This window comes from Cetorhinus maximus, chromosome 15, assembly GCF_964194155.1.
Source record: "Cetorhinus maximus chromosome 15, sCetMax3.hap1.1, whole genome shotgun sequence".
Taxonomy (NCBI): domain Eukaryota; kingdom Metazoa; phylum Chordata; class Chondrichthyes; order Lamniformes; family Cetorhinidae; genus Cetorhinus; species Cetorhinus maximus.
The window spans coordinates 15,512,193-15,538,198 of record NC_135893.1 but is presented as its reverse complement, the minus strand read 5'-3'; the positions used below and the strand labels follow the sequence as shown (position 1 = coordinate 15,538,198).

Genomic DNA, 26,006 nt, shown 5'->3' with positions numbered 1-26,006 from the left:
CCCTTGAGAAAGCGATGATGAGATGCCTTCTTGAACTACTTCAGTCCGCTGCTTCCTTTTAATAAATATTTTTCTTGTTTAAGCAAGACTATCAAATTCAAGGGTAAAGCCAGAAGTAAAATTGCTGCAAGAATTTAATATTAATCTTCTTAACAAATATTGTACTTGGTATAAGCATGTTGTGCAAGATTTTATAAAGGCAATAAGTCTAAAATCAACAGTGACATGACGTGCTATTAAGGAACACTGCACAAGTAATAAATAGCGTGACAACTAAAGACATACAAACTTTAAAATATTCTCATTTAGACTGAGGGTGGTGCTGCTGAATGGAGCACTGTCTTATTTTAGGCATTCATTGTTCCTAGGTCAGGCATAACACTTAGCGATTAAAACATTTTTACATGACTTCACAAGGTGCCTCAGTCCTAACCTCAGAAGAATGTCCCCTTACTGCACTAGTGTTTGCAATATTTGGGAGTCAGTCTGAGTGACATTGCCTGTCTGTGCAAAGTTAGGATTGGCTTTGTACTGTAGACCCATCTAAAAACAGGACTGAAACTGCTCAATTTCACTTCACATTGTACTATTTCAACTCATCAGTCCAGGCTGGAATGAGCCATGCTCCTCGAGGTCAGAAGTCAGTGACTAACCCAGTGCACCAGCTTATTCCAGGAATTTACAATCTCAACCTGTGTTGACTTTAGAAACCATTAACCATTCCTTGTAGTCCAACTGTATCGGCTTAGTAACGTAGTTCCTAGATTTCCATTTCTACACCGATGTATCATGCTTTTCCTTTCCCAAATTGGTTTCCCCACATATGTAACCAACAACTTGCGTTTATATATTGCCTTTAGTGTAGTACTTAGGACTTAGGAGCAGAAGTAGGCCATTCGGTCCTTCGAGCCTGCTCCATTATTCACTAAGATCATGTAAAACGTCTCAAAATGTTTCATAGGAGCATAATCGGGCAAAGGCTGTGACACCAAGCTACATGAGATATTAGGACAGGTGACCAAAGCTTGGTCAAAGAGGTAGGTTGGGAGGTGGAGAGATTTGTAGAGGAAATGCCAGAGCTTTGGGCCTAGACAGGTGAAAGATGATTGCTAAAGGCTTCTGCAGTACGGATTCAGTCAGTGTTAGATGAGTACAAACAAAACACACCACCTAGATTGTGGTATGATGGTGGAAGGTGATTATGCAGTTTACTGTGAGACTGAGACAGCCATGTTCTAACCAACACCCAGTGTTTGGTCCAATAGTCTGGAGACCTGATTAGAGGTTTGTTGCTGTTTGGGTGTTGAATTAGAAATAATGCTGGTTCTGCATCCAGAATAATTGTGTGGGATTTGTGCTGGATTTGTTCTTTTCAGTGCCCCTTTAGATGGGAGCATTGGAGTTTTCACAGGCAAATGGAACTCTTAGAAGCAATGTATGTGCTTTACCGATGTTTACAATATGTTTTAATGCTGGATTATTTATGATAGATTTTGTTTCCATCTCTCTTTTTTAAAAACTATTTTTAGAAAGTTTTTGTGGTGTTTTTTTTTAACTCCTTTATGGTAAATTTGTTTTAAAGATGACACAAATACAACATTCCATGGCTGAGGTGATACAAGATATCAGAGTTCTTGCACAGGAAATCAGGCACCAGATCCTATCTGCAGACTTTGCAGTCTGCAATCAAGGATAACTGCCTTCATTTCCTCCCCGTCAGTTCAAAAGTAGTTGTAGAACTTGGAAGGACATCTACAACTAAGTTGAAACTTAGGGCAGCACTGTCAGTGGATGGCAAAATTGCCAGTGGCCTCAACTATTACTCCCATGGCATATTCCTGGGCAGCATTCCTGGGGGCTGATTAATTGCCTTGTGTGCTGATGTGAGCTGCCATTTCCCTGAGCCATGGATCTTGGTTAAGGGACACAGAGGTGAATTTACATGATAATCTTCTGGAGTGGGTTGCCCATCTGTTATAAATCTTGTCCTTTTTTTATTCCATTGATTTCAGTGTTGAAGCACATCACACTACCTTCAGCTGTATCTCACTTTTAACTGTGCAACTCCTCATTTTCCTCAGTCTTGCTTTCTTCCTGTTATCTACAGGCCTTGTAATCCAAGCCTGGGATCTATCATTATTACTTGCTGATTTATTTCATTAATTGTATCCTTTTCAATCTTGGTGATGCCTTGCACCATGTGGATCATGGCTCATTATCTTGGTTTCTCAATTTAAAACAAGTCATACAGTGCAGTATGACACAGTGATGAAGCAGTAGAGGCTAAAAGGTAGCTAAAGGTCCCACTTTCAAGACACAATTTAATTTGAAAACTTTTCCTACTTGATATGTACATTGGCAGGTAATGTCCACATTGACTCCCCTTCCATTCCTAAAGCCCTGTGTTATTTACCTTCCCATGCAATTCAACCTTTCACTTACGAATTTCTAGCTGTATGCAATAATTAAGTCCTTTCTAAGGTCAAATGTTCATATATGTGCTGTAATTTTCTAGGTTAGCGTTAATATATTGTTTGAGTCAGCGTTCCATATAACTTGCGTTAGAAATAATTGAAGTGGATCAGTTAGGATCATCTGAGTAAACAGCATTCTTCGTTGAGTGGTCCTCAGGCCTTGGTTTTTTTATTGGCCTCGCTTCTCGCTTTAAACCGAAGATTAAGTTCTTCAGTGAAGATGTTGCAACAGGATTTCTGGAAATGAACAAACAGCAAAAGAGAAAAACAAGACCAGTCATGAAAACATTTATCAAGATTGAGTCAATTCTGATAATGCCCTTTCAATTTTGTCACTTACACTGCTTAAGCTCCCAAGTCAGGAGTACAGCACAGCCTTTAAAACTAACCTGGGAAGACCACCCCATTTACTGTGCTCATCTGAAAGACTTCTACTGCTTCACCACCTGTCCTTGTGGCATCTCAAAGTGGGATTGCCAATTTAAGGAGGTGTGTTTTTCAGATGTGAATCCAGTGTGAGATTAAGTCCAGAGCTTTTACCTCTGCAAAGACTGGCCCTGGATTGACAGCATGCTGACTTTGGACCCTTTTTTGGGTGGGGAGGGAGGTGGGGTGGAATTTACCACCCCTCTTTTTGCCCTCCTTGGGGTTTTGGTTGAAGCATAGAAAAATAGAAGCAGGAGTAGGTCATTCGGCCCTTCAAGCCTGCTCCGCCATTCAATATGATCATGCTGATCCTCTATCTCAATGCCGTACTACCGGTCTCTCCCCATACCCCTTGATGCCTTTAGCATCTAGAAATCTATTTCCTCCTCAAACATATTCAGTAACTTGGCCTCCACAGCCCCCTGTGGTAGAGAATTCCACAGGTTCACCACCCTGTGAATGAAGAAGTCTCTCCTCATCTCAGTCCTAAATGACCTATCCTGTATCCTGAGATTATTACCTCTTGTTCTAGATGCCCCAGCCAGAGGAAACATCATCCCTGCACCCAGTCTGTCCAGCCCTGTGAGAATTTTATGTTTCAGTGAGATACCCTCTCATTCTTCTAAACTCCAGTGAATACCAGTCTAGCCGAACCAATCTCTCTTCATATGACAATCCTGCCATCCCAGGAACTAGACTGGTGAACCTTTGCTGCACTCTCTCTATGGCAAGTGTATCCTTTCTTAGGTAAGGAGACCAAAACTGCACGCAATACTCCAGTTGTGGTCTCACCGAGGCCCTGTATAGCTGCAGTAAGACATCCTTGCTCCTGTACTCAAGTCTTCTTGCAATGAAGGCCAGCATACCATTTGCCTTCTTAATTGCTTGCTTCACCAACATGCTTGTTTTCAGTGATTGGTGTACAAAGATACACAGGTCCCTTTGTACATCAACATTTTCCAATGTATCACCATTTAAATAATACTCTGCCATTCTGTTTTTCCTACCAAAATGGATAACTTCACGCTTATCCATGTCATACTGCATCTGCCATGTATTTGTCCACTCACTCAACTTGTCTAAATCACCTTGAAGCCTCTTAACATCCTCCTCACCGCTCACATTCCCACCTAGTTTTGTATCATCAGCAAACTTGGAAATATTACATTTGGTTCCCTCATCCAAATCATTGATGTATATTGTGAATAGCTGGGGCCCAAGCACTGATCCCTGTGGTACTCCACTAGTCACCGCCTGCCATTCTGAAAAAGACCCATTTATTCCTACTCTGTTTCCTGTCTGCTAACCAATTCTCAATCCATGCCAATATCTTAGCCCCAATCCCATGTGCTTTAATTTTGCACACTAACCTCTTAAGTGGGACTTTATCAAAAGCTTTCTGAAAATCCAACTACACCACATCCACTGGTTCTCCCTTATCTATTCTGCTAGTTACATCCTCAAAAAAACTCCAGTAGGTTTGTCAAACATGATTTCCCTTTCATAAATCCATGTTGACTTTGTCTAATCCATTGATATTTTCTAAGTGTCCTGTTATCACATCCTTTATAATAGACTCTAGCATTTTCCCTACCACTGATGTTAGGCTGACCGATTTACCTTGGGGAATGATGGTCTGGAAAAAGCCGAGCTTCCAGATGTCATTGCAGTTCTGGGAAAGGATCCAGCTCTTATCAGGCCAGCCCCCTGCATGGGCAACTGAAGCCCTTCTCCCCAAAGCAAGGCAGTGGATTAAAATCATTGTGTGACCTCATTATTCAGAGTGAAACTGAAGGGTGGAGAATATGGGCTTGGAGAAATCTTTCACTAAAGTGCAAAAAAATGTAGGGCATGTCTGAAGATGTTGCCTCAACTTCATATCAGACAGTAGCCTTACCACCAGAAGACAGGAGGCTTTCACTCATTAACCTGAGCTCCAAACTCCAACCCTAGAAATGAATTCATAAGTGTCCAACCTCTACATATGGGGTCCCTATGTCAAACAAATTTCTCCAAGGGCCTTACAAATACATTTTTTGTGACATTCTATTTTCATGAGGCTAGTGTTGTCTTGAGCATATCTCTATAGAGCAGAGGCCCATGGGAAGGAGGCTGCTCAATCCTCTAACATGTCACAGGTAGCTTAAAGCATGTCATCGAGGGATGCATTCATATTCTACCATATTACCTTTCTCAGTGTTTTTATGCCCACTCCTGAAAGCATAGGCTCTTTGCATGGGATACAGTTATTTCTGGTACCTAGCCAACTTCTAGGCACTTTGTGTGTGACTTCAGACTGTTGAGTGCCAGGTGGTGGAAGGAGCACCACAGCTGAGCTCAATTCTGTTCTTATCTAATTACACACACAATTTCTGGCAGGAACCAGTAGATTGGGCTCTGGTCTGGGAATCATGGCTGTGCTCCCCACCCCTCCCATAGCCCAGAGACACTGAATCCAATTTAGTAACTGCATTGTGACATATACTAAAATTGGAATGATACAGAGAAGATTAGCATGGCCCCTGCGCAAGGATGACACGCAAATTCATGAAGCGTTCCATAAAAATCAGCTACAATCCAGGAACCGTCTATCTGACTGACTGTTTTGTTAAATAAAATGAGCGACCAAGAAGAGTAGGGAACAAAGAAACCAGTTGCACAGCATCTGAATAAATTTGAGGATTAGGTCAAAATGTGGGAAATGTAGAGAAATACTTTGGAGTAATGCAAAGTTATGAAAGTTGAGAAGGGAAACTGTGGAAGTGTAAAATAAATGGGAAAAGTTTACAGGAAACAACACAGGAGAGGAATCAATGAGATTTTACTGGAAAATGTAGCAGTGCAATGTGACGTGTGGAAAAGGCAGGATCTTAGGATGCACAGCTTGAAGGATAGAACTCAAGTTCCAGGGAGTGACTGCTTGTATAATAGGCAGGTCCATTTCACTTTTGTTAATGCACACAGTTCTGAACTCCGTACCACAGGAGAGATATTCCAGAGTTGGATGGAGTACAAGGAAAAGTAAGTAAATTGAACTATGAGGCCGATTGTTTTCTTCTCTCCATTTTTCATTTGGAGACCTTTTTGTATTGTGTGTGGTAGGGTGTATGTGTGTCTGGGAGAGAGATGGTGCATATGTGTGAATGAGTGTGTCAATGTGAGGGTGGGGATGTGTACACAACAGAAAAAGTACGCATCAGAACATGAAAGAATGGGAATATGCAAGATTGTGAGAAACTGAGAGAGCACATGCATGAGAAAGTGTGCGCGCGTGTTGGAACAAGATGGATCAATAGTAAATGCGGTTAACTGTTTCCCTCTGCAAAATGTATAGCTTCAGTAACCTCCCTGCAGCTGGCTCTGGAATATGGGGCTGAGGCACCATGGGATAAGGTGTTGGAACTTTGCCGCCTTATTTACTTTGCTGCATGATGTAGAGAAATTGGGAAGAGGAGGAGAAAACAACTTGGTAGATTGGAGGGAAGAGTTACCAGAATACTTACATCTTGATCAGCCTTTTTCCTTGATTTAATGGCCAACTCAATGCAGGCGATGATCAAGCCCAATGACAATCCAATTGCTAGAAAGAGGAAGGTGCCTCCAATTTGGTTTAGTTTCAGTGGACTCCATTCTGCTGAGTTTTCATCACTACATGAAGATTTCCACCATTTAGCTCTCAACTGCTCGAGGCTTCCAGATTCCTCAAGCTCCATAATGCCAAGAGTTAAATTGTCTCTGAGTGGATCACCTGGGGCCAAAAACAAAGCAAAGAATGACTTACCCCTGATACGCAATTGATGGTCAAACTGTGGATGTGTGAGAATAGAGAATATGAGATTAGGGAGGGAAAGACATGGAATATTGAGTAGGCAGGAGCCTGTATACAGCATCACCATGAATGACCCCAGGGCATTCCAAAATGCATCACAGCCAACAAAAGTACTTATTATGAACTACAGTTGGAATGTAAAGACTCTCAAGAAATACCCAAAAGGGGACCTGTCTATCCATCTTAAATAAACCAATGGGTTTAGCAAAAAGGTTGCAACTTACCGAGGCGAGTAGCAATTCCATATCCCCTTACAGCTGCGAAGTCTGAGACCCTCATTAAGTTGCAGTGCTCTGCAACAGCCAGGTCTATTGTCGAGGATTCACCAATTAGGGCATAGTTGGAGCCAAGCACCCGTTGCACCCCTTCTGCCATTGTATGAACCAAGACAGAATCACTTCTACTGCTCATTGTTTCATAGATTTTAGCGTAGGCTGGAATTTTTGAGTGCTGGCATAATATCAAAGAAAGAAGCATTCATTTTAATAAATACATTCATTAACAGAAGGCTAATTAGAAATAGGATAAATACTAAACTATCAGCAATTCAGACCTCTACACCCATCTTTTGTTTCTATTTTTGTTGCGTTATCACCCCCTTTTGCCTTGCACCATTACCCCTTTTATCTTTTAATCACTCCTTGCTCTCCACCCTGGTGCAGATCTTCCCATTTGTTCTTTCCTTCCCTTCCCCCTTTTTCCACTTCCAGTTTTGATGAAAGATCATTAACCTGAATTGTTAACTCTGTTTTCTTTCTCAACTGGTATTGTCTGGCCTGCCGTGTATTTTCCAGCATTTCCTGCTTTTTATTTCTGATTTCCAGCATCTGCAGTATTGTGAAAGGAATATAGGTTTTGGTGACTTGAATCTTCCTCACTTGTTGGCAGTAAAGATGGATTTCACTGTTGCATTATGAGACTCTAATTATGTGTAATTAAGTTAGACTTTATTAGTTGATAGCTAAGCTGACTTCACTCCTAGTCAGCCAAACATTCTTTATTGATGGTTACTAAGCTGCTCTTCACTGATTAGCTATCAGGGTTTTTTTCTAATTGTTAAGCTATTGGGCTTCAATGGTCCTTAATATTTTACATTCTGTGTGGGCACCACTGGCAAGGCTGGCATTTATTGTCCATCCCTAGTTACCCTGAGAAGATAAGTGGACCTTCTTCTCAAACCTCTGATTGGCTTGCTTCGTCACTTAAGAGGGCAAGTAAGAGTCAACCACATTGGTGTGGGACTGGAGTTACGTACAAAAATGGCAAATTTCTTTCCCTAAAGTACATTAATGAAGCAGTTGTCTTTTTATGACTCCCTGACAGTTTCTGGGTTACTTTTACTGAAACCAATTTTTTATTTCCAGATATTTTTAGAAATTGAATTCAAATTCCTAAACCATCATGTTGGGATTTGAACTCTCATAATTATCAGACTGTGTGCCTGGATTATTGGTGGAGTATCATAACTGTTACAGTACCATATCCATAAGTTTTGGTTGGTACCCAAATTATCTTCCTCCCTAAACTTTTCCAGGTTGCTACTACTCACTGTTGAAAGTTTCCTCAAAGCCTATCTTTATATGCTTTGGATCATCAGTCTGAACTCTTCTACTGCTCAATGCTCATACCTCCTCAGTGAAGTGCCCCGAGAGGTGAGATGCTACACATGTATAGGCTGTAATATGGAAACCTGTCCAATTGAGTATGAGACCCCTATTACTGATGAAGAAAAGGCTCTCCTCGGTTGAAAGCTATTATATGCTTACTGACTCCTGTATCGTGGTAAGAGCTGGGTTGAGAAAATATGATGCTGACACTGGACAGAAGCCATACCTGGAAGAATGCGAATGTTGAGCCACCGTACACTGTGCCATACTCAATTTCACTTTGTTTTGCAAGGTCATCGAAGGATTTGATGAGTGGTCTCTGAGGCTCTGAGCTCAATGAGGCTGCAAAATAGGTTATGTACGCTACCAGGAAAACTATGATGAACAGCCACCAGATTGTCCCAATGACACGTGTGGATAGAGCTCTGGGGTGTGGCCCCACACCTATTGGAATACAACAAGGATATTGTTTTCACATAATGTACAGCCCAGGAACAGGCCATAGAGCCCAACTTGCCTATACTTCTGTTTACGCTCTGCATGAGCCGCCTTCCATTCTACTTCAGATCACCCAATCAGCATATCCTTCTAGTTCTTTCTCCCCCTTGCTTACCTCGCTTCCCCTTGGAAGTATCTATGCTTTTCAGCTCAGTTAAAATGTGGTATTAGCTTCCATATTCTCTGGGTAAAGAAGTTCCTCCTGAATTTTGTATTGAATTTATTAGTGACAATCTTATATTTATTCTAATTTTGGATTCCCACAAGTGGAAACATCTCTACATGAACATTTCCAAATTGCTTCATAATTATAAGCTTAGATCACCCCTCATCCTCATTTCTAAAGAAAAAGACCCCAGCCAATTCAGTCTTTCCTGACAGTTATAACCTCTCGGCTCTGGTATCATCCTTCAAAATAGTTTTTACACTTTCTCCAGCACCTTATCATTTTTGTATTATGGAGGCCAGAACTGTGCACTGTACCCCCACCTCCAAAAATTCTATCATCCTCTCCCGAAAGCATTGAACATACCAATTAGAAATGGGTGTAGGCCAGTTGGCCTCTCAAGCCTGCTCCTCCATTCAGTATGATCGTGGCTGATCTGATTGTAGCCCCAACTCCACATTCTCATTTACCCCTGATAACTTTTGACTCCCTCGTTAGTGAAGAATCTATTTACCTCTATCTTAAGCATATTCGATGACCCTGCCTCCACCACTCCCTTGGGGAAGAGAGTTCCAAAGACTCACCACCCTCTGAGAGACAAAATTTCTCCTCATTTCCATCTTAAATGGGAGATCCCTTATTTTTAAACTGTGTCCCAATTTCTAGTCTCTCCACAAGTGGGGGATGCCCTTTTCAGCATCCACTCTGTCAAGATCTCTCAGAATCTTGTTTCAATAAGATACCTCTCATTCTTCTAAACTCCAATGGATACAGGCCCAGCTTATCCAACCTTTCCTCATAGGATAACCTCCCATGCCAGGTATCAGTCTAGTGAACTTCCTCTGAACTGCTAATGCATTTATATCCTTTCTTAAATAAGGCAATCAAAACTGTACACAGTACTCCAGATGTGGCCTCACTAATGCCCAGTACAACTGTAGCTACTTTTATATTCCATTCCCTTTGCATTAAATGATAACATTCCATTTGCCTTCCTAATCACTTGCTGTACCTGCATACTAACTTTTCCTGATTCATATATCAAGACACCCAGATCCCTCTGTACCTCAGAATTCTGCAATCTCTTTCCATTTAAATAATATGCTGCTTTTCTATTCTTCCTGATGGTGGACAAGTTCACATTTTCCCACATTATATTCCATCTACCAAATTTTTGCCCACTCAATTAACCTATATATATCCCTTTGCAGACTCCTTATGCACTTTCCTTCCTATCTTTGTGGCATCAGTAAATTTGACAACCATATTTTTGGTCCCTTCATTCAATTCATTGATATGAATCAAAAATAGTTGAGGCTCCATCACTGATCCCTGTGGCACCCCACTTGTCACATTTTGCTGACCTAAAAATGTCCCATATAAGACTACTCTGTTTCCTGTTAGCTAATCCTCTATCCATGCTCACATGATACCCACTACACCGTGAGCTCTTATTTTGCATAGTAAGATTTGACTTGGGTTAATTCGGCTGGGATACTACTCCATGGTTATCAGCTATCCTCTGGTGCCTCACCAAAATGTCTTTGTAAACCCAGACAGGCTATTCCACCTGAAGGAATTGAAGACAAATTTTGACCTGGTTAGGAAATCGGCTGAATAGCAGGAGACAAAGATGAACAATAATGGGCAGGCACTCTAATTGGCAGGATATGACTCGTGGTGTCCCACAGTGATCTGTATTGGAGTCTCAACTATTCAGCGTATTTATTAACAACTTAGCTGATGGATAGAAACATATCTAAGTTACTGAGGAAATAATGATATACAGCATTGTGATCAGTGTAGATTGGGCATTTTACTATGCTAAATACACCATATAAATTTAGGTTGTTGTAGATGGATGTATAAGATTGCAGAGATGTTAATAGATTAAGTGAATGAGCAAAACTGGCAAATAGATTTCAATGTAGGCAACCTAAAAATTATAGTTCAGAGTAGTTTTCTAAATGGTGAAAAACTAGGAACAGTGGAGCTCCGAAGAGACTGAGGGGCCCATGAACATAGATCATTAAAATATCATGGACAGATACGTAAAATATTCAAAAAGACTAATGAAATTCTGGGCTTTATATCTAGAAAACTAGAATACAAGGGGGTACAATTATGCTGCAGCTATACAAAGATCTGGTTACTTTGAGCAATTCTAGACACTATATGTTTGGAAGGATATATTAGCATTGAAGAGAGGGCAGCATAGATTGACCAGAATGATACCTAGACTCCAAGCATTAAGGTACAAGAAGAGATTACATAAACTAAGGCTGTATTCCCTGGAAATTAGTAGATTAAGGGATTATTTGATTGACAATTTCATAATATTAAGGGGAACCCATAGGGTGGATAGCAACCATTTCTGCTGGCTGAGGGATATGGGAGTGGTTGATGTTGCCTAAAAATTAGAACCGGATTTTTCAGGAGTGAAGTTAGGAAACATTTTTACTTTTTACCACACAAAAGGTGGTAAAAATTTGAAACTCTTTTCCACAAATGTTGATAGATGCTAGCCAGGTAAGTTGTTAATTTTTAAATCTGAGATTGATTTTTGTTAACTAAAGGTATTAAGGGACATGGAGTTAGGTTCAGATGAGCCATGATCTCATTGAATGACAGCTTGTGGTACTACATAGCCTAATTCTGTTCCTATAATACATCAGCTGTGAGTCAGTGGCAGCACTGGTGCCCCTGAATGAGCAGGTTTTGTGTTCAAGTTTAACTGTAGGTACTTGAGCACATGATCTAGGTCTACACTTTAGTGCAGTATTGAGAGAGTGCTACATTGCTGTATGGGCATTACTGAGGGAGTGCTGCACTGTCAAATGAACAGTACTGAGGAATTGTTGCACTGTCACAAGAGCAATGCAGAGGGAATGCTGCACTGTCGAAGACCACTATTACTGCTGAAGGACATGTTTGCCTAGGTTGATATCTATAGTACTCTTCCTGATTCTTCTCTCCTGAATCCGGTAAGAGCAGGGGCAGCAGTGAAAGCTCCAGAGGCTTGAGGCACAGAAATTGAGGGAATTTTGGGTTATTGCACAGTTTCATATCACTTGTCTTGCTGAGCAGACATAAAGGTGAGTTGGAAGGTTAGCACTACCTGGCCTTTTACCTCTTGGCAAAAATCAGATCATGGAAAATATGACCATTTGCAGGACAGAACCCAGGTTCATTAAAGCCACTGGCAGTTGCTGACCCTCAGTGCTTAAAGACCCTTTACCTTGTAAAGTGAGAGCTCCAGCTCCAAACCAGAAGCTATCAAGCAGAGAGAAACGGCTGTTTTCAACTTCAGGCTCACTCCATTCATTGGGGCTCAGTCTGCAAGATAATAGTCACGTCACATGCATATTGTCGAATAATACCATACAACAAATCTCTGCGACAATAATATTTTGCCGCCTCCTATTTTTATAACCCTAACTTTTAATGAGCAAATTTACTTTCATGTACCTAACCCATGCTGCCCATGTCCTGAGACTGTTTGAAGAGACCGTACAGAGGGAGCATTACTCTATATCTAACCCTGTGCTGCACCTGTGAAAGTCACAAACAGTTGCTGTACCAACTAAATTCCAGCCAGTGGCACAGTTGAGCTGCTGGAAGCTTCTGTTCTCTGTAGTACCACAAGAGAGGATAAGTGGTAGTGCAGTTCTGTGGCACTGCGTACAGTTGGGGTAATGCTGCCTCTGTTCTGTCTGCAAGACGTCTTAACCCCAACCTGTTATGAACACCCCACATTATGTGACCTTTCCCTTTCCTGTGTGGACCATCATTATGAACTTCCTTAACAAAGTTGGCAAAGCTGACAATTGCCCTGTTATGGTTAAGTTTGCATTTTTGAATCAATGCACTGGCTTGAAAAGATCAACTCAGAAATTACTTGACATTTCACCCCATGAGGCATTTGATATATTTGAGCCTGTGTCCCAGAGGTGATACAGCAGTGTCTGCTTTGCCAACCATTACATCACATCGCTCCCTCGTCACTCCCAACATCCTTCTCTGCCATAAATGTTTCTATAATTTTACCTTCCTCTGGGCAATATGAACATGCTAGATGGTTCATAGGAATAACGGTTGATATGGCATCTTTCTGTGCCAGCTAGGAAATGTAAGTTGGGTTTGAAAGAGGAGATAGAATGGGAAATATAAAGTTGAGGGGTGCAAAAAAGATTTCCTTACTTTCTTCCTTTCACACTTCCTTTATTTTTCTCCTTTCTCCTTTCTTTCTTTCCTTCCCTCCTTCGTTTCCTTCCTTTTCTTCATCAACAGGAATCTGGTTTTACTAGTGCTAAATTCCACTGAATTAAATCTGATAAACGTTTTAAAGAATACCTTGCTGCGAGGAACAGGCAGAAGCAGGTCAACACATAGGCGATGAAAAGCCCGAGCCAGGTCTCAACCGAGAATGGGCTTAGGAAGTGGAAAAGATTGGCGCCCTGGGAGTTGGAGTCCTTACGCATCAGGATGCTGATCCCCACAGACATGAATGGACGGGTGAAGCTGAATGCCTTCTCACGCTCCCTGGTGATGGTCAGTGGAGCGATGGCTACATCTGCTTCCTGCCAAGATTCAAACAGAGGAGGTCAAAGTTACTTTGTTTCTCACCTGCTCATTCTCTTTGACAGCAGTAGGTTTGGAGTTATACAAAACCTTTGATCATTGTGGGGAAAAAGATCCCCCCTTACCATCCTGGCCAATCCCATAGATTTCAGCAGGAAATGATCAGGAGCAGGACCTTTTAAAGGAAGTGGCTGCAGAGATTGGTCGAAATATTCTAGAACTCACTGGATTTCAGGAGGGTCCCAGCGGATTGGAAAATCGCTAATGTAACGCCCCTGTTCAAGAAGAGTGGGAGACAAGGCAGGGAACTATAGGCCAGTCAGCCTAACATCTGTCATTGGGAAAGTGCTAGAGTCCATTATTAAGGAAGAAATAGGACATTTAGAAAAGCTTGACACAATAAAACAGTCAACATGGTTTTGTGAAAGGGAAATTATGTTTGGAAAATTTGCTAGAGTTCTTTGAGGATATAACAAGCAGAGTTGATAAAGAGGAACTGGTAGATGTAGTGTATTTGGATTTCCAGAAGGATTTCGATAAGGTGCCACATTAAAGGTTATTGCACAAGATAGGAGCTCACGGTATTGGGGGTAATCTAATAGCATAGATTGAGCATTGGTTAACACACAGAAGACAGAGAGTTGGGATTAATGGGTCTTTTTCAGGTTCGAAAGACGTGACTAGTGGAGTGCCACACGGATCAGTCCTCGGGCCTCAATTATTTACTATCTATATTAATGACTTGGAGGAGGGGGCAGACTGTAATGTATCCAAATTTGCTGATGATACAAAAATAGGTGGGAAGGCATGTTGTGCTGAGGACATAAGGAATCTGCAAGGGGCTATAGATAGGTTGAGTGAGTGGGCAAAAACATGGCAGATGGAGTTTAATGTAGAAAAGTGTGAGGTCATGCACTTTGGTAGGAAGAATCAAAAGGCAGACTATTATTTAAATGGGGAGAGACTCCAAAAAAAGTGCAACATAATGGGATCTGAGTGTTCTTGTGCATGAAACACAAAAAGTCAACATGCAGGTGCAGCAAATAATTAAGAAGGCAAATAGAATTTTGGCCTGTATTGCCAGGGGTTGGAGTTTAAAAATAGAGAAGTCTTGTTACAACTGCACCTGGAGCACTGTGTACAATTTTGGTCCCCGTATTTAAGAAGGATTTACTGGCATTGGAAGCAGTTCGAAAGAGATTCATTAGGCTGATTCCTGGAATGAAGGGATTGACTTATCAAGAACGGCGAAACAGGTTAGGCCTTTATTCGTTACAGTTTAGAAGAACGAGGGGTGATCCTATTGAAACGTACAAGATTCTGAGGGGGTTTGACAGGGTAGATGCTGAGAAGATGTTTCCACAAGTGGGGGAATCTCGAACTAGGGGACATAGCTACAGAATAAGGGGAGACATTCATTTAAAACTGAGATGCGGAGGAATTTCTTCTCTGAGGGTAGAGAATATCTGGAATTCTCTACCCCAGAGAGTTGTGGAGGCTAGATCACTGAAAGTATTTAAAGAGGAGGTAGATAGATTTTCGGGAGTTGAGGGCTATGAGGAGCTGGCATGAAACAGGAGTTGAGGCCTGGGGCAGCCTTGAGGGGCCAAATGGCCTACTCCTATTTCTTGTGTTCTTATGTTCATTGCCTGATCTTCCCCTTTATTAAGCCAGGGGTATTGGGAGCAATTATATAAGCTGTGTGCAGGTTAGGCAAGATCTTTCGGTAATTAAAGGCCTTGTCGCCTCACCCAAAGCATAGGGAGCTTGTGCCATCAGTTCTGTGACTTTCGGGCACCCCTCTGCATTCATTGTTCATGGCGCTTATGGTTGCCAACCCTTCTGGATTGGTCTGGCGTCTCGAGGAATTGAAGATTAATCTCCAGCACGGTGCTATGTGAATAGGGCCAGGCCATTTAAGACTGGGATGAGGAGGAATTTCTTCATTCAGAGGGTGGTGAATCTTTGGAATTCTCTAACCAGAGGGCTGTTGAAACTCAAATCATTAAGCATGTTCAAGACAGAAATCAATAGATTTCTGGATACTAATAACCTTAAGGGAATGGGGATAGCGTGGGAAAGTGGCATTGACGTAGTTGATCAGCTGTGATCTAATTGAATGGTGGAACAGAATCGACAGGCTGAAAAGCCTACTCCTGCTCTTATGTTCCTATGTGTTCCACCGGGAGAAAAATCATCAGGAAATTCAAAAAAATTTTTTGGTCATTTTCTTTGAACATGTCTCTTTACCAGATTAAAAATATTGAAAACGAGGGGGTAAAGGCTATCTGACTAAGTCAAGCATCATACAATTTGATAATGTGTCTGCTTTCCAATTGGTGTAGGAAGGCAGTACTAAACAAATTGGATGTGTTGGCTGACTAATGGCTGGACTAGGGGGCAAGTTATGTGATGAAACCTCCAGGAATACATTTAATCACAATTGGCAACCCTACTGGCACTATCTGCTGCCCCCAAAACAGTGTGGCATTACATTTTGTAGCACCATCTCCCTCTTTCACTGCCTTTACCATTTTCAGTATATGGGCTGTTTTATTGAAACTTTCCATGAATCAGTACAGATAACTGTGTCTCCTTCACAACCTGATAGATGTGTCTGCTTTACTAGTGCTGCTTAGATGAAGCGAATTTCCTTGCTATCCTTGATTTCATTAAGGGCAGGAGCCGAGACCAGATATGATGCTTCTAACTAAAATCATGAATCTGGCACTTCATCACTCAGGCCAGATTGAAAACTTGGCAACCTACATGCGGGAAGTGCATTATGGGCATCATGACAACTTTCGCCATTCTGCCATTGACTTCTGGAGCCCCAATCACCACAATCCACTCGCGTCAACCCACAGGTTAGGAAGGTCAACCTACCTGTCAACTAAACAGGGCACAGTAGCACAGTGATTATGTCCCTGGACTAGTAATCCAGAAGCCTAGGCTCATAATTTACTCAAGAAGAAGGCCCACCACCGCTTCAGGCAGCGAAGAATAGCCAATGAATATCACCCACATCCAAAAATGAAACTTTAAAAGCTTACTTCTGACATCAATTCCCCCAGCATTCCCGTCCATTTGCCATTTTCCAATTTTCTTCCATAGAAACCGTCCTTCACAAGCTTGATTTCATAGTGGAATTTGAACCTTTCTGCAAATAATTGGAGCAGGTCGATGCAGAATCCTTCTAAACCTCCTGTAGGTTTGGCCATGATAAATGGGCTTTGCTTTTGAATGAAAACATCAAGAAAACTCTGTTAGTGTGTTAACTGAACCAAGCCTACCAATGAAATTTGCTATACAAATGCAAGTCTTTTCTTTCTTGTCTGTGTGAATAGCATCCAATCAGCAATTATTTGATTGAGTGTTTGAATATTTTAATTAGTCTCATCTGTTCTGGTTACCTAATTGTTGCGTTCTGGGCTTTGTACATGTTAACCTCACAACACAAATCAACATTAAATGTACTTTGGAAGGTAATCTTATTAAAATTTGTCTGGAAGGAAGCATATATTTTCTAAACTGGAATCTTTCGGGTACTGAAGAGACCTGAAAATATTCTGTAAGAACATACTGAAGCGAGAGGTGCAAGTTTTGCTTAAAAGAGCAAGACTTGCATTTCTGTAGTACCATTCACAACGTCAGGATGCCCCAAAGCACTTCACAGCTTCTTGAGTAGTTTTGAAGTGTAGTGACAGTTTTAAATGTGGCAGTCAATTTTCCCAAAGCAATCTCCCACAGCCAACAATGTGATAATAACCAGACCCTCTGCTTTAGTGATGTCAGCTGAGGGATAAATGTTAACCAGGACTATTATTGGGTGTGGGATCTTTTACAGCCACCAGGCAGCTCTGCTTTAATGACTCATCCATAAGTCAGCACCTCCAAAAGTGCAGCACTCCCTCAGCACTGCTTCAGCCTAGATTGAGCTCATAGTCTTAAGATAAAAAGCAAAATCTAATGACAGCCCTGAAAGCTAAGAAATAAACTGAGTTGCATTATTATGACATAGTGTCCTAGTACTGGACTAGTACAGATGATGCCAATTTTTCCATGGAAATGGTGACATTGACTTGAAGACCTAGAATTTCCTGTCATTCAAAAAATCCAAAGTGAGAGCAGTGCATCTGCAAGAAGAACAATCCATCTCAGAACTGATGGGATGAAAGTTTTATTTCTTTTTTAGCCTCTTGAAGTACCTTTGGGTCTATTTCACCCAAGTTTCTAGTGGAAAATCCCATCATTTAACATTAAGCTGACTCAGCAAAACTACTTTCATTCCCCACATCAGCCTTCCTTCTGACCTGTACGAGCAAGATTGCCAATTTAATGGCAGTTTGGTGCTGTAAGTCCATGGTCACTAAAAGCTGGCCAAAGTAATTTCACACAGGTGCCTTACTTTGGCAGAGCAGATCATCTTCCATCAATCATGGGCTAGATTTGAACCTAGAAGCAAAACGTTCCTTTCTAACCTGTCTCGATGCTCAGTCCATGATAATGACTATGGCTTTGCTCTTCTAAAGCAGAATTGTTAAGGAAGAAGCTGATATAGTAATCCGGTGGGAAAAGTTTCTGTGTATAATGTTCAGCACTGGAAATTTATTTTCGAGGGCAGTGATTGCTGTGGTTTATATGTTCATGTTGTGTGTGTAACAATGTGCACTTAAAGGAAACATTACCATAATGGTGGTGACCATCAGTGTCTGCTCTGAAAGCTGCCTCTTTTCTCTGCCCTGCATCAGCTGAAAGATAAGAAAAACAGACTATTTGTTGCAGATTCTTGATTAGCAAGTGGGATCATTCCCTTTTGTTGAAGAACATATGAAAATTGCTAATTTTTTCAGGGTATGTGGATGGACAGGAGGGGAAAATATTTAATTTTGATGATATAGAGTCTCATTCATTAAAGTTCTCACCATTGGGATTTTCCAGCTCTCCTGGATGAGAGAGAACATGGGTAATTGCCCAGAGCTCCTTGTGCTAACATTGTTCTGCTGTGTGGGAAGCTAGAGGAAGAATTCCATCTCTCTGGCTTTCTCCTTCCAATGGGGTTGTGGTCACCCTTGGATTATCCCCCTCAGTTTATCTGAGATGAGGAATTTGCCTTGTAGGCAAATTGCATGGAAAAATTCCAGTAATCATCTCACAGCTTAATGTAAACTAAGTCACTTGCTGTACAGTATTTTACAAATTGTGTTTCATAGTTTGTGTATTAATGTACAAAAAGTTATTTAAATATTTAAATTGCACATGAATATTGCATATTCTTATAATGAGGGGAGGCGGTGGCGTAATATTGCCACTGGATGAGTAATCCAGAGACCCGGGATAATGCTCTGGGGACCCGGGTTCAAATCCCACTATAGTGGATGGTGGAATTTTAATTCAATCAATAAAAATCTGGAATTAAAAAGTCTAGTGATGACCATGCACCTATTGTCGATTGTCATTTAAAAAAACCCATCTGGTTCACCAAAATCTTTTAGGGAAGGAAACCTGCTGTCCTTACCTGGTCTGGCTTGCATGTGACTCCAGACCCATAGCAATGTGGCTGTCTCTTAACTGTCCTCTCTTCTCTGCCACTCAGTTCAAGGGCAGTTAGGGATGGGCAACAAACACTGGCCTTACCAGCAATGCCCACATCTCATGAAAGAATAAATATTTTTTAAAAATTACATGGCATGCACTAACTGAAAGGATGGTGGAAGCAGATTCAGTGCTAACTTTCAGAGGAAATTGAATAAATGGTTGAAGTGGAGAAAATCGCAGAGCTTTGTGGAAAGAACGTCCAGTCCAGGAACACCTTGATTTTAACATTCTCGGCCTTGTTTTCAAATCCCTTCATGACCTCGCCCCTTCCTTATCTCTGTCACCTCCTCCAGCCCTACACCCCCCCTGAGATCTTTGCGCTCCTTCAATTTTATCCTCTTGCACAGCCCCAGGATTTTAACCTTTCCACCATTAGTGCCCATGCCTTCAGCTGCCAAGGTCCTCAGCTCTGGAGTTCCTCTCTCGCTCTCTCCCTCTCGCTCTCTACTCTCTTTCTCTCTCTCTACTCTCACCTCTCTCTCTCCTCCTTTAAGATGCTCCTCCTTGAACGAGCTCTTTGTCACCTATTCTAATATCTCCTGTGGTTTGATGTAGAACTTTTTTGAAAGCACTCTTGTGAAGCTCCTTGTGGTGTTTTACTACTTCAAAGGTGCTGTATAAATACAAGTTGTTGTTTATAAAACCTAGGATCCTATATGCTTTACTCACAATTTTATAACTATGCCCTGCCTTCCATTATGTATTTCTGTAAATCCTGAAGACTTTCTGCTTTTCCTTTACACTGTTCAGTTATATATATACATGTCCTCTCCTATCCTTATTCATCCTCTCCAAATCTATCATTTTACATTTCTCCAAATTGAATTTCATATTTATATCTAGATCTACAAATTTGGCCATGTACTCCTGAGATCACTTATAGCCCTCTCCTCAATTAACTACATTTCCTTTTTATGAGGCATCTACAATTCTTGGTAATGTGCCAAGTCCAAGTCATTTTAAAGTTATGTACATAGAGAATATATCTTTCCAGAGAGAGTATTTGTTTATGTGCAGAATATATGAATGTAGACAAACTATTTATACACAGAATATTTCTACATAGAGGGAAAATTATATATTGGCTATATTTATATTGGGAACATTTATCCAAACACGGGTTATTTATTGATACAGGGAATATTTATATATTGGGAATACACATAGGGAATAATTATTAATATTGAAATATTTATAATATATTATAAATATATAAGGAATATTAAAGCAGTCCACTGGACATGTGAGTGGAAAGGGTACGCTAACCTCTCGAGGGATGTCATGATCCTCCACAGCACCTACAAAAAGAAAAGGGACCCAATCTTAGGCTGGCATCAAAGCAACAAAAATGCCCGAAATATTATCTAAAATTGAATATTGAAGAACTTATTTTTCACAGACGTAAAACACCCAAAGCAATCTTTTTTCCTTCTAGGCTGCAAATCAAGTCGAACTGCAGTTCTATGAATGCCTACTGCTCTCTGATACCTCATCCAGCTGACCAGTCAAGACAGTCAGGGTGAGCAAGCTGTTTGACCATGGGAGCATCGCAGTCGAGTTTAATCTCAAGCCTCACTGGTCACCTGTGCATGGTCGTTGGGGAATTTGTGGTGGTGTGGGGGACTATGAGACAGATAGGGTAGGGGCTCCCACATTTTACTAGATGACACAACTAGTAAAACAGCAGAACAAAACAATATTCTGGTCTCATTTTACTATTCAGCAGGAGGCGTTGGTTAGCAATTAGCAGCCAATTGTTCTATCCTCCTCCCCACAACCTCATTCTTAGCTCAAGAGGCACTGAGTTCAATTGTAGGGCCCTGTAGCTCTGCTGAACAGAAATCAGTGCAGGCTGAGAATCAAACCTACAACCCGTTGATCTGTATGGCTTAGGGATCAACACTGTTCTAACTGAAAAACAAGAAAATGCCAGTTCCCCAGGAACAAGATCACAGGACTGAGTGGCTTAGAATCTTAGAGCACAGAAGGAGTTCAATTGACCCATCTTTTCTGTACCAACTTTTTGAAAAAGCTATCCAATTAGTCCCAAATAGCCTTGCTTATTTCTCCTTTTCAAATGTTTATCCAATTCCTTCTTGAAAGTTACTACTGAATCTGCTTTCACCACCCCTTCAGGCAGTGCATTCCAGATCATGACAACTTGCTGCATAAAAATATTTCTCCTCAACTCCCCATCTGGTCCTTTTTCCAATTATCTTAAATCTGCGTTCCCTGGCTGCGAAAGAATATGCAAAAATGACAGACAGGGAAAGACCACTCGTCCACCCAGCCTACAGTCATGATGCCCCCTACATCATGTTCTTGACATTCCCAATGTGCTCAGAACCATGTAATCTCCAGGGCTGGGGATTTCTGGGACTCAGGTTGCAAACCAGATTGTGGCCATCTCTGCAGATTTATTAGATAACACCGTTCAGTTTTAATTTTCACCTCCGACTCTCACCAGTGGAAATAATTTCTCCTCATTTATCCTGTCAAACCCCCTTCATGATTCTATTTTGAAACGTAACATCAGAAAATGTGCTCCTTAAGGAAAAAAAACGATGATGCATCCCACTATTTTGCACTAAAAGAGGAATTTCACCCATATTCCGACAGCCTTTACCTAATGAGGCATGGCCCCTGACCTCTCTACATCTCCTGCATTAGAAGGTGAATAAAATGCTATCACCTCTCAGCCCTGTGACTCTGTGGGAGGTTGGAAGACTTGTCCTAAATGATCTCTTGTGTGTTTTGTGTTTTATTCAAGAAGTCCCTAGTGGCACTCTTCATACACTCTCGCTCTCCATCTCTCACACTGTCCCTCTCCCACTTCTGAATCTTGACAATAAAACTGATAAAACGGCTTAGACTAAACAAGAGAGGCCTTTCACTCCATTCCAAAAAGGAACTTTACAATTGAATGAAGAGCAGAAAGGAAGCCAACATGCTGGGACTCTGAACCATTAATAATCATTCAAAAAAAAAAACTTGTTTTTAAAAAGGATCCCAGCTTTCAATTGCTTCACTACTGTCTAAATCAGATTGAGTCCAGAAACTCACTGAGGCCATCTTTATTTTCATTAATTTCACTCAGAGATAGACTGAAGGATAAAGAGCTCCTGAGGGGGCGGGGAGGTGGGGGGTGGGGTGAGGGTTGCATCCGGTTTCAGATCAGATAGATAGTGAAAGCATGCCCATTGACTTGTGCCCAAGCTCAGGAAGATGATGAGCACGGAAAGCCCTCAACGGAATGAGCTGCAAGGGTGAAATATAAGAAAATATAACAACCCTGCGGCATGTTTTGTAACAAATTTTCCAACTTTCCTTTCCTGAAGGTGCTTTGAGGGTTATTGGCCACCTGCTGATACCACATCCACGTGTGGTCACCCTTCACATGGGAGGCCTATTCCACTACATCACAGCTGAATACACTCTCACCATTACCTTACTGCCCACATGCACACAATTTCCAGGATGTTTGGAAAGGTCAAACATGGGCTTTATTACAACCCCCTCCTCACCCCTCAGGCCTACGGGCATTGAGAAGCATAGCAGCCACCTTGAAGAAAAGAAAGAACTTGCATTTATATAGTGCCTTTCATTATCTCAGAAAATCCTGAAGTGTTTTACAACCAATTAAGTATTTTTGAAGTGGTCATTTTTGTATAATGAGAAACCCAGCAGCCAATTTGTGCACAGCAATCTTCCACAAACAGTAATGTGATAATGACCAGATGCTCTGTTTTCAGTGATGTTTGCTGGAAAATAAATATTGATCAGGATATCTCTGAATCAGAAAGTTGTGTGTTCAAGTCCTGCTGCAGAGACTTGAGCAGAAAGTCCAGATTGACACTTATAGTGCAACACTGACGGAGCATTGCAATATCAGAGGTGCAATCTTTAAGCTGAGAAGTTAAACTGAGACCCCGTCTGCCTTCTCAGGTTTAAAGATCTCACAGCACTATTTGAAAAAGGATAGTGGAGTTCTCCTACTGTTCTGACCAATATTTATCCTTCAATCAACAACACTAAAAAAAGGATTATCAGGTCATTATCTGATTGCCGTTGTGGGAGCTTGCTGTGCACAAATTGGCTGTTGTGCTTCCTGCATTACAACAGTGAGTACACTTGGAAAGCACTTCGTTAGCTGTAAAGGGCTTTGGGACATTCTGAGTTTATGAAAGGCACTATAGAAATGCAAGTTATTCTATTTCAAAACTTAAAACTTTCTGTTTAACTATTTTGATTTCAGTAACCTGAAAATTACACTATTTCACCTTCATACCTGTCCTTGTGGTGGTGAAGGACAGCAGTACAGTCACAGATAGCAATAACTTCATACCGTTCCTCATAGTGATCGACCTGGAATAAGACAAATACAACAGTAAAAGAGGCACTGAGCCAGGACTGGGAACAGCTTTGAGTTAGGTAGAAAACAGGACAAAGCCTTTGCTTTCAGACTGACATGAAGAATTGGCACTATCTTGACAAACACTATACCTGTTGCCAATTGCCACCCTCCAATACATCTCATCCATTTCCAATTAGCAGAAAGGGATATGTAACTCACGAGCAGGAAAATAGAGTTTGGTTCCTAAATTTCTGTACAGTTGAGTGGCATAGGCTGCTGTGAATTGAGTTGCCTGATACAGATTCACGGCTGGAAGAACGGCAGGGACTGGTGGTGTTATGTTGCTAGATCAGGTAACCCAGAGGCCTGGAATAATAATTCATTCCTATCACAGCTTTTGAGAGTTTGAAATCAGTTTAATAAAGCAGCCATCAGTAAAAGTGGCCATGGAGCTGTTAGATTGTTGTAAAAATTCTTCTGGTTCACTCATGTCCTTTACCAGGTCTGAATTAAATATTAACAAAAACAAAAATACCTGGAAAAACTCAGCAGGTCTGGCAGCATCGGCGGAGAGGAGCACAGTTGACGTTTCGAGTCCGCATGACTCTTCAACAGAACTAATTAAAAATAGAGAAGGGGTGAAATATAAGCTGGTTTAAGAGGGGGGGTTCCCAATTGTTTTGAGAGCTCTAGGGATCCAGATGTTATTGCTTAAAAATGCAAGCTTAGAGCCAGATCTCTTTGCTACAAAACTGCTCTCCAATTTTCAGTGAGAGTTAAGAGGCACTAAAGAAGAATAGAGGGGGTTGACAAGCGTAGAGTGTGGATCTCGATCTCCCTCGGTCCTGCTGTACTTCAGCCCAATGATCAAAGCCAGGAGAGAGAGGGGGAGAACCTCCTTACCATGTGCCCTGAACACTTTTTTTAAAAAAAAGATAATTCAACCTTCCACGTTTTCCCAGCTCCTATAGATCCCCCAAGATCAGTAACAATAACTTACTCAGTTATAGATGTGATGTTGAAAAGAAAGAACTGCAGAGTTTCTTACTTCAGTCAACACATTTCATACAAGGATCAGCGTTAAGAATTACTTTTCTCTCCTTTTCTGTCCCTGTGTAAGCAGTCCAACATACGAATGGTTAGGATCAGCTGAGATGCAAATGAAGAGTGTTAGGGGGTGAGGGAGGGTTTGGGATGACTGGGAGGAGCCAGTTTAGGAACCTTTAGCAGCTGGAGGAATGTTGATATTTGGAGCTCTGAATGTGAAATTAGTTTGAGAGCTATTAAACTGACTAGTGATAGACCCCAACTCCTTATTTTCCTTTTTCCAAAGCTGGTAAATGACCAGCCCCACACCCACGATCTATGAGAGAGAAACAAAGTGTATTGCCATGGCAAGTGTCTCAATTTCTGCATGCAATCTTCTCTAGTCGCATAGCAGCAAGTTTAGTCAATGCAAAACTGAGGGACGCTGACTATGTACCTTAAAAGAAATTCAAACAAGTTAGGAGAGAGCAGAAAGACAGAAGATTTCTTCTGAATGACTCACTAGTTCCCCATTTGGATTCTGTTTGTGCAACATATAGAGGATTATGTATGGTTGCATGTGCCTATATCCTGGTGTCAGCTGTGACTTGGTTAGTTGCACTTTCACCTCTGGATCAGAAGGTTGTGGGAGACCTGAGCCCACTCCAGAGATCTGAGCCCCTTATCTTCTAGGCTGATACTGCAGTACTGAGGGAGTGCTTCATTATTGGAGGTACCATCTTTCAGATTAGATGTTGAACAAAGGCCTCATTTGCTCTCTAGGTGGGTGTGAAGATCCCACAGAGGCTATTTTGAAGATGAGCAGGGGAGTTCTCTCCCTGTGTGCCCGCCCCCCAACTACCAACACTAGTAGATTCACTACTCCAAAGTTGTCATTTATTGCCTATCCCTAGTTGCCCCTGAGAAAGTGCTAGAGGGCCTTCTTCTTGAGCAGCTGTACTCCATGTGGTTATTAACGTTATGACTGAAAACATGGTCAAAAAATGTAGATACTGACAAGGATTTTAAATTGTGGGGGAAGGGGCAGTGAGATGAAGTTCCAAAGCATGGTCGTGTAGTATTTATTTGACTGGCATTCTTTAGACTAAATTATATTGTGTTTCGAACCAGTTTTCATTCTGACGATATATTTTGAAAAAAATTCTGGCTGAGGACGCCTAACTATTTTGCTTCCTAGGAGAGAATATTGAGTTATTTCAGGTCCGGCGCAGTTTTTATAAGAAACGTGTTCAATGTTACACTGGTTACGAACACCTTCACTGCATGTACAACAGCCCCTTTGCAAACAAAGTGATTTATTTCATTGACAACCTGAGGTGAAAGGCCAACACCAGCCCTGGAGGTCAATTTTGTTTTGTAATTGCTCCTGTGAAGCTCTTTAGGATGTTTTTACTGGCACACCATAAATGCAAGTAGTTGTTGCGAG

The 26,006-nt window shown here is 41.3% G+C and overlaps 1 protein-coding gene and 1 non-coding gene across 3 annotated transcripts; one reads left to right on the top strand and one right to left on the bottom strand.

The window, feature by feature from the left end:
- Nucleotides 1-116: 116 nt before the first annotated feature.
- Nucleotides 117-24,691, bottom strand: LOC144690437 (putative glutamate receptor). Of its 2 annotated transcripts, none has more exons than XM_078557949.1 (11): nucleotides 24,582-24,691; nucleotides 23,468-23,544; nucleotides 20,446-20,477; nucleotides 18,270-18,332; nucleotides 16,635-16,817; nucleotides 13,354-13,580; nucleotides 12,239-12,336; nucleotides 8,563-8,780; nucleotides 6,954-7,179; nucleotides 6,404-6,648; nucleotides 117-2,711 (listed from the first exon to the last, which is right to left on the bottom strand). In XM_078557949.1, exons 2-11 carry the CDS (start codon nucleotides 23,532-23,534, stop codon nucleotides 2,628-2,630), a joined length of 1,443 nt encoding a protein of 480 aa, XP_078414075.1. In that variant the 5' UTR covers nucleotides 23,535-23,544; nucleotides 24,582-24,691; the 3' UTR covers nucleotides 117-2,627. The 2 variants fall into 2 exon arrangements, with proteins under 2 accessions (XP_078414075.1, XP_078414074.1); XM_078557948.1 differs by having other exon boundaries at nucleotides 24,534-24,689.
- LOC144691286 (U6 spliceosomal RNA) lies at nucleotides 5,364-5,467 on the top strand. The gene has a single exon (XR_013579088.1). It is a non-coding gene; the product is annotated as a U6 spliceosomal RNA (small nuclear RNA).
- Nucleotides 24,692-26,006: the final 1,315 nt, after the last annotated feature.